Raw genomic sequence first — 11,536 nt, 5'->3', positions numbered from 1 at the left:
CAGAAGACACACAGTTTAACTACAATTTGCAGAGCTATAAAGCAATACAAAGAAAAAGTAAATACTGAAAATGCGATGGGCTATGTTTATTTATTAATGAAAATATTAAAGCTGAATCAATAAACATCGTTATCAAAAAAGCAAACTATATCTGCATTTAATCGGTCTGAAGATAGCCCTACACACAGCAGACCTAGGACTCAGACCGTCTGAAGTCTGGTCTTGAAGTGTGTAGGGGGCTGTATACATATATACTGTTGGTACTGTGTGACAGAATTTCCTTGTTTGGGCGTTGGCCTTGTGGTTGTCTTGTGGCTTCCTTCTCTGCAGAAAAATGGCTGACCTGTAGTGTTGAAATTGAAACTGGTCTTAGTGTAACTGATTTAAATTGAATAAAATTTTGTATTCTCATGTGAGAATAAAGTGTAGCCTATTTTGTGTTAAATATTGTGAAGCACCCACCTTCTGTGTAATAAATGTGTTTGAAAGAGCTATCTTTATATCAGAAAATAAAATAATAAAAGTTTTTCGATGTATTGTAGTCAAGATAAGTATTTTAGCTTTAAGTTTTTCTGTAGGAATTTTACTTTTGGAAAGTGTATTAAACTATCAATTTTGATAGGGTAATAATATCTTTGTCCCATAATCAAATAATTGGTGTAGGCAATGTTATTTTGTAGATGGTTATAATTCATCTTGATGTAGGCCTACATGTATTTCAAGTTATTGTAATATTTTTTCATGAGTAGCAAGAGTCCACTAAATTATAATTCAATGTGCTCTGCATTGGACTTTTTACTTTCCTTGCCCTATTACCATAGGTAAGGAAAGTATTGCTTTCCGAAAAAAATTAAGGTACCCCAATTTCTAAATTTCTATACGTTTCAAGGTCCCCTGAGTCCAAAAAAGTGTTTTTTGGGTATTGGTCTGTATGTGTGTGTGTGTATGAGTGTATGTGCGTCTGTGTACACGATATATCATCTCCCAATTAACGGAATGACTTGAAATTTGGAACTTAAGGTTCTTACACTATAAGGATCCGACACGAACAATTTCGATCGAATGCGATTCAAGATGGCGGCTAAAATGGCGAAAATGTTGTCAAAAACAGGGTTTTTCACGATTTTCTGGAAAATGGCTCCAACGATTTTGATCAAATTTATACCTAAAATAGTCATTGATAAGCTATATCAACTGCCACAATTCCCATATCTGTAAAAACTTCAGGAGCTCCGCCCCATCTATGCAAAAATTGATTTTAGATTTCCAATTGTCAGGTCTGAGATATAATTTAAACGGAAAATTTTTAGTGGAAACGATTGAGCATGGACATCTCTTCAATTAATGTCCAGTAACATTTTCACCTAAAATTAAAAATAAGCTTGAAATTTGAGAAAATGTAATTATTCAATTGCAAACTGTTGGCAACTGTTGATTCTATTAAATCATTCACTATGTAGAGATAGTAGATCTCGTGTGTATCCAGCGTTATCGACCTGTCACCAGCTGGCTCAGATCATTGACTTGAGATGCGCGTTTACACTAATGTCAGGTGATCAATTTTCATAATGGCAAGGAAAGTTGTGTGAGTGCGCCACACCAGATTTTTATTCACTATTTACTAGTCCCATTCATATTCAACATCAAGATATAGAATGAGGAACCAATGACTTGCCAATAGGAACAGGTAAAATTGGACCAAACCAATTGGACAAAAAAGGTAAGACAGCAAGTGGCATGAAATTTCCAAATTGATAATAATGTTGTTGACTTTTGACAGATTAATCTAAAAATTCAGGTAGGCTATACATCACTAGTATTGATTAAATGTTAGTGTTTCTTAGCAGAAATTTCCCTCAACTTTTAATCAATTACCGTATGTACTACCTACAGTTTATGATAAAGTGACAGACTCCTGTGAATTATTTATTAAATAATACAATATATAAAACTAATAATAAAGTTTACAATACAATATGATATTAGGCATATCTAATTCTTTCTAATTATCCTTTTCAATCTAATGACAATATTATCATCATTTTTTTTTAGTTTTACAATTATTTTATAACTTTTAGATTAATAGAATCATTGAATAATAATAAGGTTTCTGCTAAATGTTGCATTGTTCACAAGTTTTATTTAACAAAGCAAACTGTGCTATGTGCTGCATGGGGTAAGTTAGTTGTGTATGAATATGAATAGATATTTTAATTATGACAGCTCTATTAATAAGTCTTGATATTTTGTCTGTTTTCCTCCTCTTCGGTGACAATGTTGTCCTAACTGGTGCTGAAAACTCAATGACATACATTGTCTTTGAAGTAATGCCAAGGAGGACATCAGGCTATAGAACCGTGTTAATTCCCGTGTTTTTTTAAGGAAATCAAGCCTCAACCACTACTCCTCAGGAAATTCTCCTGATTTCTTGAAGACATCAAGAACTGTCCAAGTCTTCAAGAAGGGTGATTGTGAGAACCTTCGTAGCTTCAGGCCAATCTCCATAACTCCTGTCTTTGGCAAGGTGATTGAGGCAGTGATAAAGCCTCAGCTGGAGGCTTTTTTCGAGGAGAATGGCCTGTTCTCCAACATGCAGTTAGGTTTCCGAGTTGGGAGATCAACATTGGGTGCAGTCGACCATGTGGCTGAGCGGATTGATGCTGCCTTCGAGGATGGTGAGTCTCTTGCTCTGGCTCTGTGTGATCTGAGCTGAGCTTTCGACTGTGTGGAACATCACATTCTACTTAGAAAACTCAGTTTCTACAGTCTAAGGGACTCGGCCCTTTATATCTTGGGCTCATACCTTTCTGGAAGGACTCAGCTTGTCTCCCTCAGTGGTGCAAACTCCCAGACCCTTCTGGTGGCTTTTGGTGTTCCTCAGGGATGGGTGCTGGGGCCTACACTGCTCCTTGTCATGATAAACGACCTCGACGACAATGGTTCTTCTCTGATGTTTGCGGATGATGCATCACCTCTGTCATCGGTTGCTGAGCTTGAGCGGATTTTGGAAACGTCTGCAGAGCATCTTCAATCTGCCACTTCATGATTCCTTGCTAATCGATTCTAGCTGAATGAGGACAAGACCCAAAGGATCGTCTGCAGCTTGTCATGAGAACTGCGTGACCCTCAGAATCCAGTAAAGCTACTGGATTTTGTCTTTGATTGCAAACTCAGCTGGAACAGTCATTTACAGCAGGTAACCAGCCGACTCTCCCGCATTTGCTTCCTGTTGCTCAGGATGAGGGGCCTGGTGACAGAGAGGTAACTCTTAATGATGTATCACGCTCTCTTTCATTGCCACATCACTTATGGATTGCTCCTGTGGGGTCGTTCGGCAGGGGCTGCTGATGTCCTGAGGCTGCAAAAGAGAGCTTTAAGAATTATAACAGGCAGCGACCATCTTGCCCACTGTAAGCCCATCTTTTCTCGCCTTGGTGCACTGACTGTCTTCAGCCATTACATCCTCCTGTGCTTGGTGTATGTAAAGAAGATACAGCATACTCTAGCTGCCCATAGTGACATCCACCGCCACAACACCAGGGGCAGTGAGCTGTTGGATATCCCTAGGAGAGGACTCCACTGATCACAGGCCAGTTGCAGGATTTCAGCCCTGAAATTCTACAACAAGCCAATGTAATGGGCTTCAAATCACGTTACTTAGTAGCTCAAAATAAAGTCGTTACCTTTAAGAAGCTTCTCGTACAAGGATGGCGGGTTCGCAGTGGACTGTAACAGCGGTTTTCTCGTTCGGGTAGGCGGTAGCACGTTATTGTAATAAGAAATCACTTGCACTGGCTGGGGGGAAAACATGGGCCCATGTCGCAGCGAAGAGGTCGTACATTTATAAGTTCTTTCAAAGGGAGGAAAAATTGGTAGCGTTAGTGCACGTTTTAGAACAAGCCATCTTGACAAAGCGGAAACGGGCGAAGTAGTAGTGGGGAGTGGAACAAGCCGAGAGAGAGAGCAGTGCCATCTACAATGGGCTTGGCGATATCATTGCGGCTGATGGCAGTGGCATGTTAGATGGCCATGGGTGAGCGCGGTTGATTCAAAACACACAGCCAACTTACCGACAGATATAAGAGGGAAACTGCCGAAGTTATATTGGCGGTAACATACCCCCCCCTCAAAAACGAACAGTTTTTCATAGCGGTGGAAACAATCTCCAGCGGGTCGGTGACAATACACAGTGAGAGCGTTGCACAAATGACCAGAAAGGTGGCGCAGACAGGAACAGTGGTGTAGCTAGGAGCAGCGGTGTAGACAGAAACAGCAGTGTAGACAGGAACGGCGGTGTAGACAGTAGCAGCGGTGTAGACAATAACAATCCTCACGGATGTGAGCGAGGCGGTCTTCATGCGGTGTGTGCGGTAACTTGTAGAAGGTTTCAAATGATGCGGTGAACTTTGCGTATGTCTCGAACAATGTTCCCAGATGCGCATTTGATAGTGACTACACGTACTAGTCCATCTTTACCAGGGTGTAGCGCAATAATCCTGCCTAACGGCCAGCTGAGAGGAGAGGTGTTGACAGATTTGATTATGACCAAATCGTTAAGTTGCAAGTTTCTTTCAGCGGTTTTCCATTTTGTGCGATTGATCAAGGTGCATAGGTACTCCTTGGACCAGCGATTCCAGAAATATTGGGTCATTTGGTTTGTAAGTCTCCAGCGGCGTGCGACCAATAGTTCCTTCGTCTCTATGGGTTGCGGTGGTGCGGTAAGAGGTCTACCAATTAGGAAGTGCCCGGGAGTGAGCACGGAGGCAGCTTCAGCAGGTTCAGAGGACAATTCTGTAAGCGGTCGACTATTTAGAATACTTTCAATTCTAACGAAAATGGTGTCATACTCTTCGTATGTAAGAGCTGTGTCCCCAATACAGCGGTGTAGCAGTGTTTTGGCGGATTTGACGGCGGCTTCCCATATGCCTCCTTGATGCGGAGCATAAGGGGAATGAACTTCCAGTTTATGCCGTAGTTAGACAGAAAGCACTTCACTTCAGAGGGCATCGTCTTCAAGAGTTTTTCTAACTCATACATTTTTCTTGCGGCGGATGTGAAAGTCTTAGCGTTGTCTGAAAACAGAGTGTGCGGCGCACCTCTGCGGGCAATAAATCGGTGTAGAGCGGCGATGAAGTTGTTGACAGACATCGAGGACAGGAACTCTAGATGAGTAGCTTTGGTGGTCAAACATACAAATATGCACAGATAACCTTTTGTTGTTTGTGTGCGTTTCAATAAAGATGTTTTGCATGAGAAAGGACCAGCAAAGTCCAAGCCAGTTAAATTGAATGGTCTATTGGCGGTGACTCGTTCAGCAGGTAGCGGGGCCATACGTTGCTGTAGGTTGGTGCGGCAAAAGCGGTTACAAATGACACATTGATGTATTATGCGGCGAACTTGATTGCGGGCAGAGATTATCCAATACTGTTGGCAAACAGCTGCTTGTGTGGTGCGGGGACCGGCATGACAATTTTGAAGATGTATGTGTCGAATGATGAGTGAGGATACATGCTCATTTTTCGGCAGCAATAATGGATTTCTAGCTTCACTAGAAATCGGAGCGTGCTCAAGACGACCAGATAAGCGTATCAAATCGTAATCATCAATGTACGGTTGCAACGTTAGTAGATGCTTAGGACATTTTCCAGCTTTCAACTCTGTTATTTCCTTCTGAAATTTATCCCGTTGCACAACATGAACAATGAGTTTTCTAGCTATTTCAGCTTCACAGGCGGTGGTGTCAATTGAGGCAGGCGTTTCACAGGTTTCAATCTGTTTGACTATTTTGCAGCGATATTCATAACGGGCTGGTTTGATGCGGTTGACAAATCTTAGTATGTAGACAAAAATACGACATAGCTTTCCAAATTTGGATACACGTTCTATAGCGGTATACAAACGATTCTCAATTGGTTCTTCAACAGTAGCGAGACTGTAACAGCGGTTTTCTCGTTCGGGTAGGCGGTAGCACGTTATTGTAATAAGAAATCACTTGCACTGGCTGGGGGGAAAACATGGGCCCATGTCGCAGCGAAGAGGTCGTACATTTATAAGTTCTTTCAAAGGGAGGAAAAATTGGTAGCGTTAGTGCACGTTTTAGAACAAGCCATCTTGACAAAGCGGAAACGGGCGAAGTAGTAGTGGGGAGTGGAACAAGCCGAGAGAGAGAGCAGTGCCATCTACAATGGGCTTGGCGATATCATTGCGGCTGATGGCAGTGGCATGTTAGATGGCCATGGGTGAGCGCGGTTGATTCAAAACACACAGCCAACTTACCGACAGATATAAGAGGGAAACTGCCGAAGTTATATTGGCGGTAACATACCCCCCCCTCAAAAACGAACAGTTTTTCATAGCGGTGGAAACAATCTCCAGCGGGTCGGTGACAATACACAGTGAGAGCGTTGCACAAATGACCAGAAAGGTGGCGCAGACAGGAACAGTGGTGTAGCTAGGAGCAGCGGTGTAGACAGAAACAGCAGTGTAGACAGGAACGGCGGTGTAGACAGTAGCAGCGGTGTAGACAATAACAATCCTCACGGATGTGAGCGAGGCGGTCTTCATGCGGTGTGTGCGGTAACTTGTAGAAGGTTTCAAATGATGCGGTGAACTTTGCGTATGTCTCGAACAATGTTCCCAGATGCGCATTTGATAGTGACTACACGTACTAGTCCATCTTTACCAGGGTGTAGCGCAATAATCCTGCCTAACGGCCAGCTGAGAGGAGAGGTGTTGACAGATTTGATTATGACCAAATCGTTAAGTTGCAAGTTTCTTTCAGCGGTTTTCCATTTTGTGCGATTGATCAAGGTGCATAGGTACTCCTTGGACCAGCGATTCCAGAAATATTGGGTCATTTGGTTTGTAAGTCTCCAGCGGCGTGCGACCAATAGTTCCTTCGTCTCTATGGGTTGCGGTGGTGCGGTAAGAGGTCTACCAATTAGGAAGTGCCCGGGAGTGAGCACGGAGGCAGCTTCAGCAGGTTCAGAGGACAATTCTGTAAGCGGTCGACTATTTAGAATACTTTCAATTCTAACGAAAATGGTGTCATACTCTTCGTATGTAAGAGCTGTGTCCCCAATACAGCGGTGTAGCAGTGTTTTGGCGGATTTGACGGCGGCTTCCCATATGCCTCCTTGATGCGGAGCATAAGGGGGAATGAACTTCCAGTTTATGCCGTAGTTAGACAGAAAGCACTTCACTTCAGAGGGCATCGTCTTCAAGAGTTTTTCTAACTCATACATTTTTCTTGCGGCGGATGTGAAAGTCTTAGCGTTGTCTGAAAACAGAGTGTGCGGCGCACCTCTGCGGGCAATAAATCGGTGTAGAGCGGCGATGAAGTTGTTGACAGACATCGAGGACAGGAACTCTAGATGAGTAGCTTTGGTGGTCAAACATACAAATATGCACAGATAACCTTTTGTTGTTTGTGTGCGTTTCAATAAAGATGTTTTGCATGAGAAAGGACCAGCAAAGTCCAAGCCAGTTAAATTGAATGGTCTATTGGCGGTGACTCGTTCAGCAGGTAGCGGGGCCATACGTTGCTGTAGGTTGGTGCGGCAAAAGCGGTTACAAATGACACATTGATGTATTATGCGGCGAACTTGATTGCGGGCAGAGATTATCCAATACTGTTGGCAAACAGCTGCTTGTGTGGTGCGGGGACCGGCATGACAATTTTGAAGATGTATGTGTCGAATGATGAGTGAGGATACATGCTCATTTTTCGGCAGCAATAATGGATTTCTAGCTTCACTAGAAATCGGAGCGTGCTCAAGACGACCAGATAAGCGTATCAAATCGTAATCATCAATGTACGGTTGCAACGTTAGTAGATGCTTAGGACATTTTCCAGCTTTCAACTCTGTTATTTCCTTCTGAAATTTATCCCGTTGCACAACATGAACAATGAGTTTTCTAGCTATTTCAGCTTCACAGGCGGTGGTGTCAATTGAGGCAGGCGTTTCACAGGTTTCAATCTGTTTGACTATTTTGCAGCGATATTCATAACGGGCTGGTTTGATGCGGTTGACAAATCTTAGTATGTAGACAAAAATACGACATAGCTTTCCAAATTTGGATACACGTTCTATAGCGGTATACAAACGATTCTCAATTGGTTCTTCAACAGTAGCGAGAATGTACAGCGGGTTAGTTTTCATCTCAGGTACAATGTTGGAAACAAGATGATTGGACACGGGAAAGTCAGTGGCGAGACAACGAAACGCATTGGTAGTGTGCCACCAATCATGGCAGGAGACGATTTCAGCGGGAGTCAAGCCTCTCGAAGCAATATCTGCACAGTTGTTAGCAGAAGTAACGTGATGCCATGACTCAAGTTTTGTTAACTGAGTAATTTGCTGTACTCTGTTGGCAACAAAAATCTGCAATTTGTATGTGGGTGTGTTGATCCAATCCAAGGCAGTCTTGGAATCGGTGTAGAGTCGAATTTCTTGTAAATCATATTCGGACAGCGTAGGTAAGATGGCGGATAGTAAACGAGCAAGCAGCAAACAACCCATCAATTCCAGGCGTGGAATTGTCATAGTTTTCAGCGGGGCGACATGACTTTTGGCGGCTATGAGACGGCAGTTAACATATCTATTTTCAGTCTCTTCATGAATATATATACAAGCAGCAAACCCCTTTTCGGAGGCATCGGCGAATCCAAGCAGCCGGGTAGTAGAGCGGTTACAGGCGAGTAAACGCGGGATTACAACATTGTCCAAACGGGAAATTTCAGCGGTAATCAGCTCCCAATGAGCTCGAAGTGAGGCTGGAACCTCAGTGTCCCAAGCTAATTGCTGAGACCACAGCGTGCGCATGAATAGCTTGAACAGCATTATGAGAGGAGTGAGCCACCCAAGGGGGTCGTAGACTCGAGCGATGAATGATAGAACGGTTCTTTTAGTGATTTGCCCATTAAAAGGAGAAATGAAATAGCGAAAGTTGTCCGCGAGCGGGCTGTAGACAATTCCAAGAACTTTTGCAGTAGCGTTGTCATCAAACATACAATCTTGATTTTCCAAAAATTCTGCAGGCAAGTTAGCGATCAATTCAGGAGTATTAGAGTTCCATTTCCGAAGTTCAAAGGAGCCAAGCGACAATAACTCAATCAGTTCAGAAATAAGCGTTTGTGCTTCAGAAAAATTGTTACTTCCTCCCAGCAGGTCATCAACATAAGTTTGACTTGTTAAAACTTTACTTGCCAGAGGGAATGCTTCTCCTTCATCCTTGACAAGTTGTTGCAATGTGCGTTGCGCTAAATAAGCACTGGAAGTAAGCCCATAGGTTACGGTTTTAAGTTCAAATTCTTTTGCAGGTTCATGATAATTAGGTTTCCAAAAAACATGTTGGTGACGGCAGTCTTCAGGCCTTAACAAAATCTGGCGATACATCTGCTTGCAATCAGAAAGGACAATGTACTTGTAAGTGCGGAATTTGGTCAATACTTGAATAATATTGGACTGCAGTTTTGGCCCTGGTAACAAATTCTCATTTAGTGAATGCCCATTGGTATCCTTGCTGGAAGCATTAAACACCACCCTGATTTTCTGAGTGGGGTCCTTATTTTTAAAAACTGCATGGTGTGGAATCACATAGTCAGAAGCGGATTTGGCAAGTTCCAAATGGCCAAGCTCATGATATTCTGTCATGAAGTTGTCGTATTTCTTCTTTAGTTCCGAAGAATTTTCCAAGCGTTTTAATAATCCAAGGTGACTTCGATAAGCTTGCTTGCGGTTTGAAACAAGAACAGGCGCGCTAGGCTTGAAGGGGAGTGCGACTACATATCTGCCTTCATCATTGCGGTAGGTAGTGGACTCATAGAGCTGTTCACAGAGTTCATCTTCAGGTGATAAGAGTTTCGCATTTATTTGGACATCTTCAGTCTCCCAAAACTTGTTCATGACCTCAGCAAGCGGTTCTTCGCGGGCAAACATGGTGCAGATAAGTTGCATCTGATGAAGCGGAGCAGGCGAGTCCTCAATATTTAGCTTTCCACTCAGAACATAGCCAAATATAGTGGCGAAGGCAGCGGGATTTCCTGGTATAATAGCATTGGCGGAAGAAACAAATACATTAGGATAAATGTCAGCTCCAATCAAGAGGTCTATCCTATTGGGTTGGTCAAAACCAGGGTCAGCGAGATCCAAATGTGAAAGTGAGGTTTTGAGCTCACTGCTGATTGGAAAAGCGGGTAGGTCACCAGCTATTTGCTCTAAGACAAGGGCTTCAGTTTGGAGAAAGGTGTTAAACTGCGGTCGAGATAGCAGTGTCAAATGAGTGGTACCTTTTACAGCGGTCGCTTGTTCAGAGATACCATTAATCTGAATGCGTGCGGGCATGATGGTGATACCAAGTTGCTGGGCAGCTCGGGTAGTGATAATCGATCTCATGGAGCCACAATCCAATACAGCACGTAGTAATTGTGATCGGTTGTATTGATCAACAACGGCAACGATAGCGGTGCCCAGTAAAGCAGAAGCGTGTACAGCTTTCACTTGTGCACAGCCACTGAAGGTGTCCGGCATGCCGGTGGATGAACTGCGGGTTGGGGTTGAGATATTGGTCACAGGCGCTGTGCCAAAAGGTGACGAAGAAGACCGTGAGGGACTGGCCGTGTTTTGCGGGATTCTCGAATCGGTACAACATGAATTACTTACATATTGTGATGAGTGTATGTCATCGGTAAACCGCTGTGTTGACATTGGTTCAAATCCTGGTGGCGGGGAGCGACAGCTAGCACCTCCAGAGGTGGAAGCTGGTTGGTAACTAGATATGGTAGGCCTATTATGAGAGCCAGAAGGGTAGCGATCTGGTCGGCGTTCAGCAATTAAAAAGGATTGTGAACTCTCATTATTTTTGCATAGCAGGGTATGGTGATGGATTGATTTACATGCACGACAAGAGGACAGTGAATTGCATTTGGCTTTGAGGTGGGACCCGAGGCATCCGAAGCATCTGCGGTTTTGCTTGACAATATCCATTCGTTTGTTGATAGGTTCCTTCCTAAAGCGCTCACATTTGTACAATGGATGAGGAATGTTGCATAGTACACACAGATTGCTGCCACTTTTGTTTTCAGTAAATTGCGGTTTTACTACTTGTGAATGATCTTCAGTCTTCACTTTTGCGGTTGGTATAGCGGTGTAACTAGCACTAGATAACTGTTCGCTCACCTCATTGATGGCGGTTACCTCCAGCGATTTTTCTTGGTTGGAAATGAATTTCATCAGGTGGTCAAAAGCAGGTAAGTCGTCAGGGCCCAAAGAATTCTCAAATTTGGCTCTTACAGCGTTAGGCAATTTCTGAAGGCAAATCATTGTTATTAAGAAATCAGCATGGTTCAATTTCAAATTAAATAGTGATTGCTTAGCTGAGCCTAATTCAATGGCAAAATGTCTAAGTACTTCAACAAGACTGCCCTTCGGCTGAAAGTTTGTGATTTTGCTGTATAAGGCATAAGCTCGATAGCGTTTGTTGTCATATCGGTTATGCAAACTTTCGAAGGCAAGCTTGTATGCATTTTCAGTGT

At 43.2% G+C, this 11,536-nt stretch overlaps 2 protein-coding genes across 2 annotated transcripts; both read right to left on the bottom strand.

Moving 5' to 3' along the window:
* Positions 1-4,809: 4,809 nt before the first annotated feature.
* Positions 4,810-6,564, bottom strand: LOC120355849. Its single transcript, XM_039444579.1, has 2 exons — positions 6,277-6,564; positions 4,810-5,859 (listed from the first exon to the last, which is right to left on the bottom strand). Exons 1-2 carry the CDS (start codon positions 6,562-6,564, stop codon positions 4,810-4,812), a joined length of 1,338 nt encoding a protein of 445 aa, XP_039300513.1.
* A 29-nt stretch (positions 6,565-6,593) lies between these two features.
* LOC111043320 lies at positions 6,594-11,324 on the bottom strand. Its single transcript, XM_022328233.2, has one exon. It carries the CDS (start codon positions 11,322-11,324, stop codon positions 6,594-6,596), a length of 4,731 nt encoding a protein of 1,576 aa, XP_022183925.2.
* Positions 11,325-11,536: the final 212 nt, after the last annotated feature.

The sequence above is a fragment of the Nilaparvata lugens genome, unplaced genomic scaffold (assembly GCF_014356525.2).
Source record: "Nilaparvata lugens isolate BPH unplaced genomic scaffold, ASM1435652v1 scaffold4980, whole genome shotgun sequence".
In the NCBI taxonomy this organism is placed as follows: Eukaryota; Metazoa; Arthropoda; class Insecta; order Hemiptera; family Delphacidae; genus Nilaparvata; species Nilaparvata lugens.
This window is presented reverse-complemented; position numbering and strand designations above follow the sequence as displayed.

What these genes read in the sequence shown, in the direction of transcription:
- LOC120355849 (XM_039444579.1), bottom strand. Translation starts at nt 6,564, where the DNA reads ATGAAGACCGCCTCGCTCACATCCGTGAGGATTGTTATTGTCTACACC. An exon ending in TTTCCCTCTTATATCTGTCG is followed by an intron (nt 5,860 to 6,276) that starts GTAAGTTGGCTG and finishes AAATTTGGAAAG; the next exon opens with CTATGTCGTATTTTTGTCTA.
- LOC111043320 (XM_022328233.2), bottom strand. Translation starts at nt 11,324, where the DNA reads ATGATTTGCCTTCAGAAATTGCCTAACGCTGTAAGAGCCAAATTTGAG.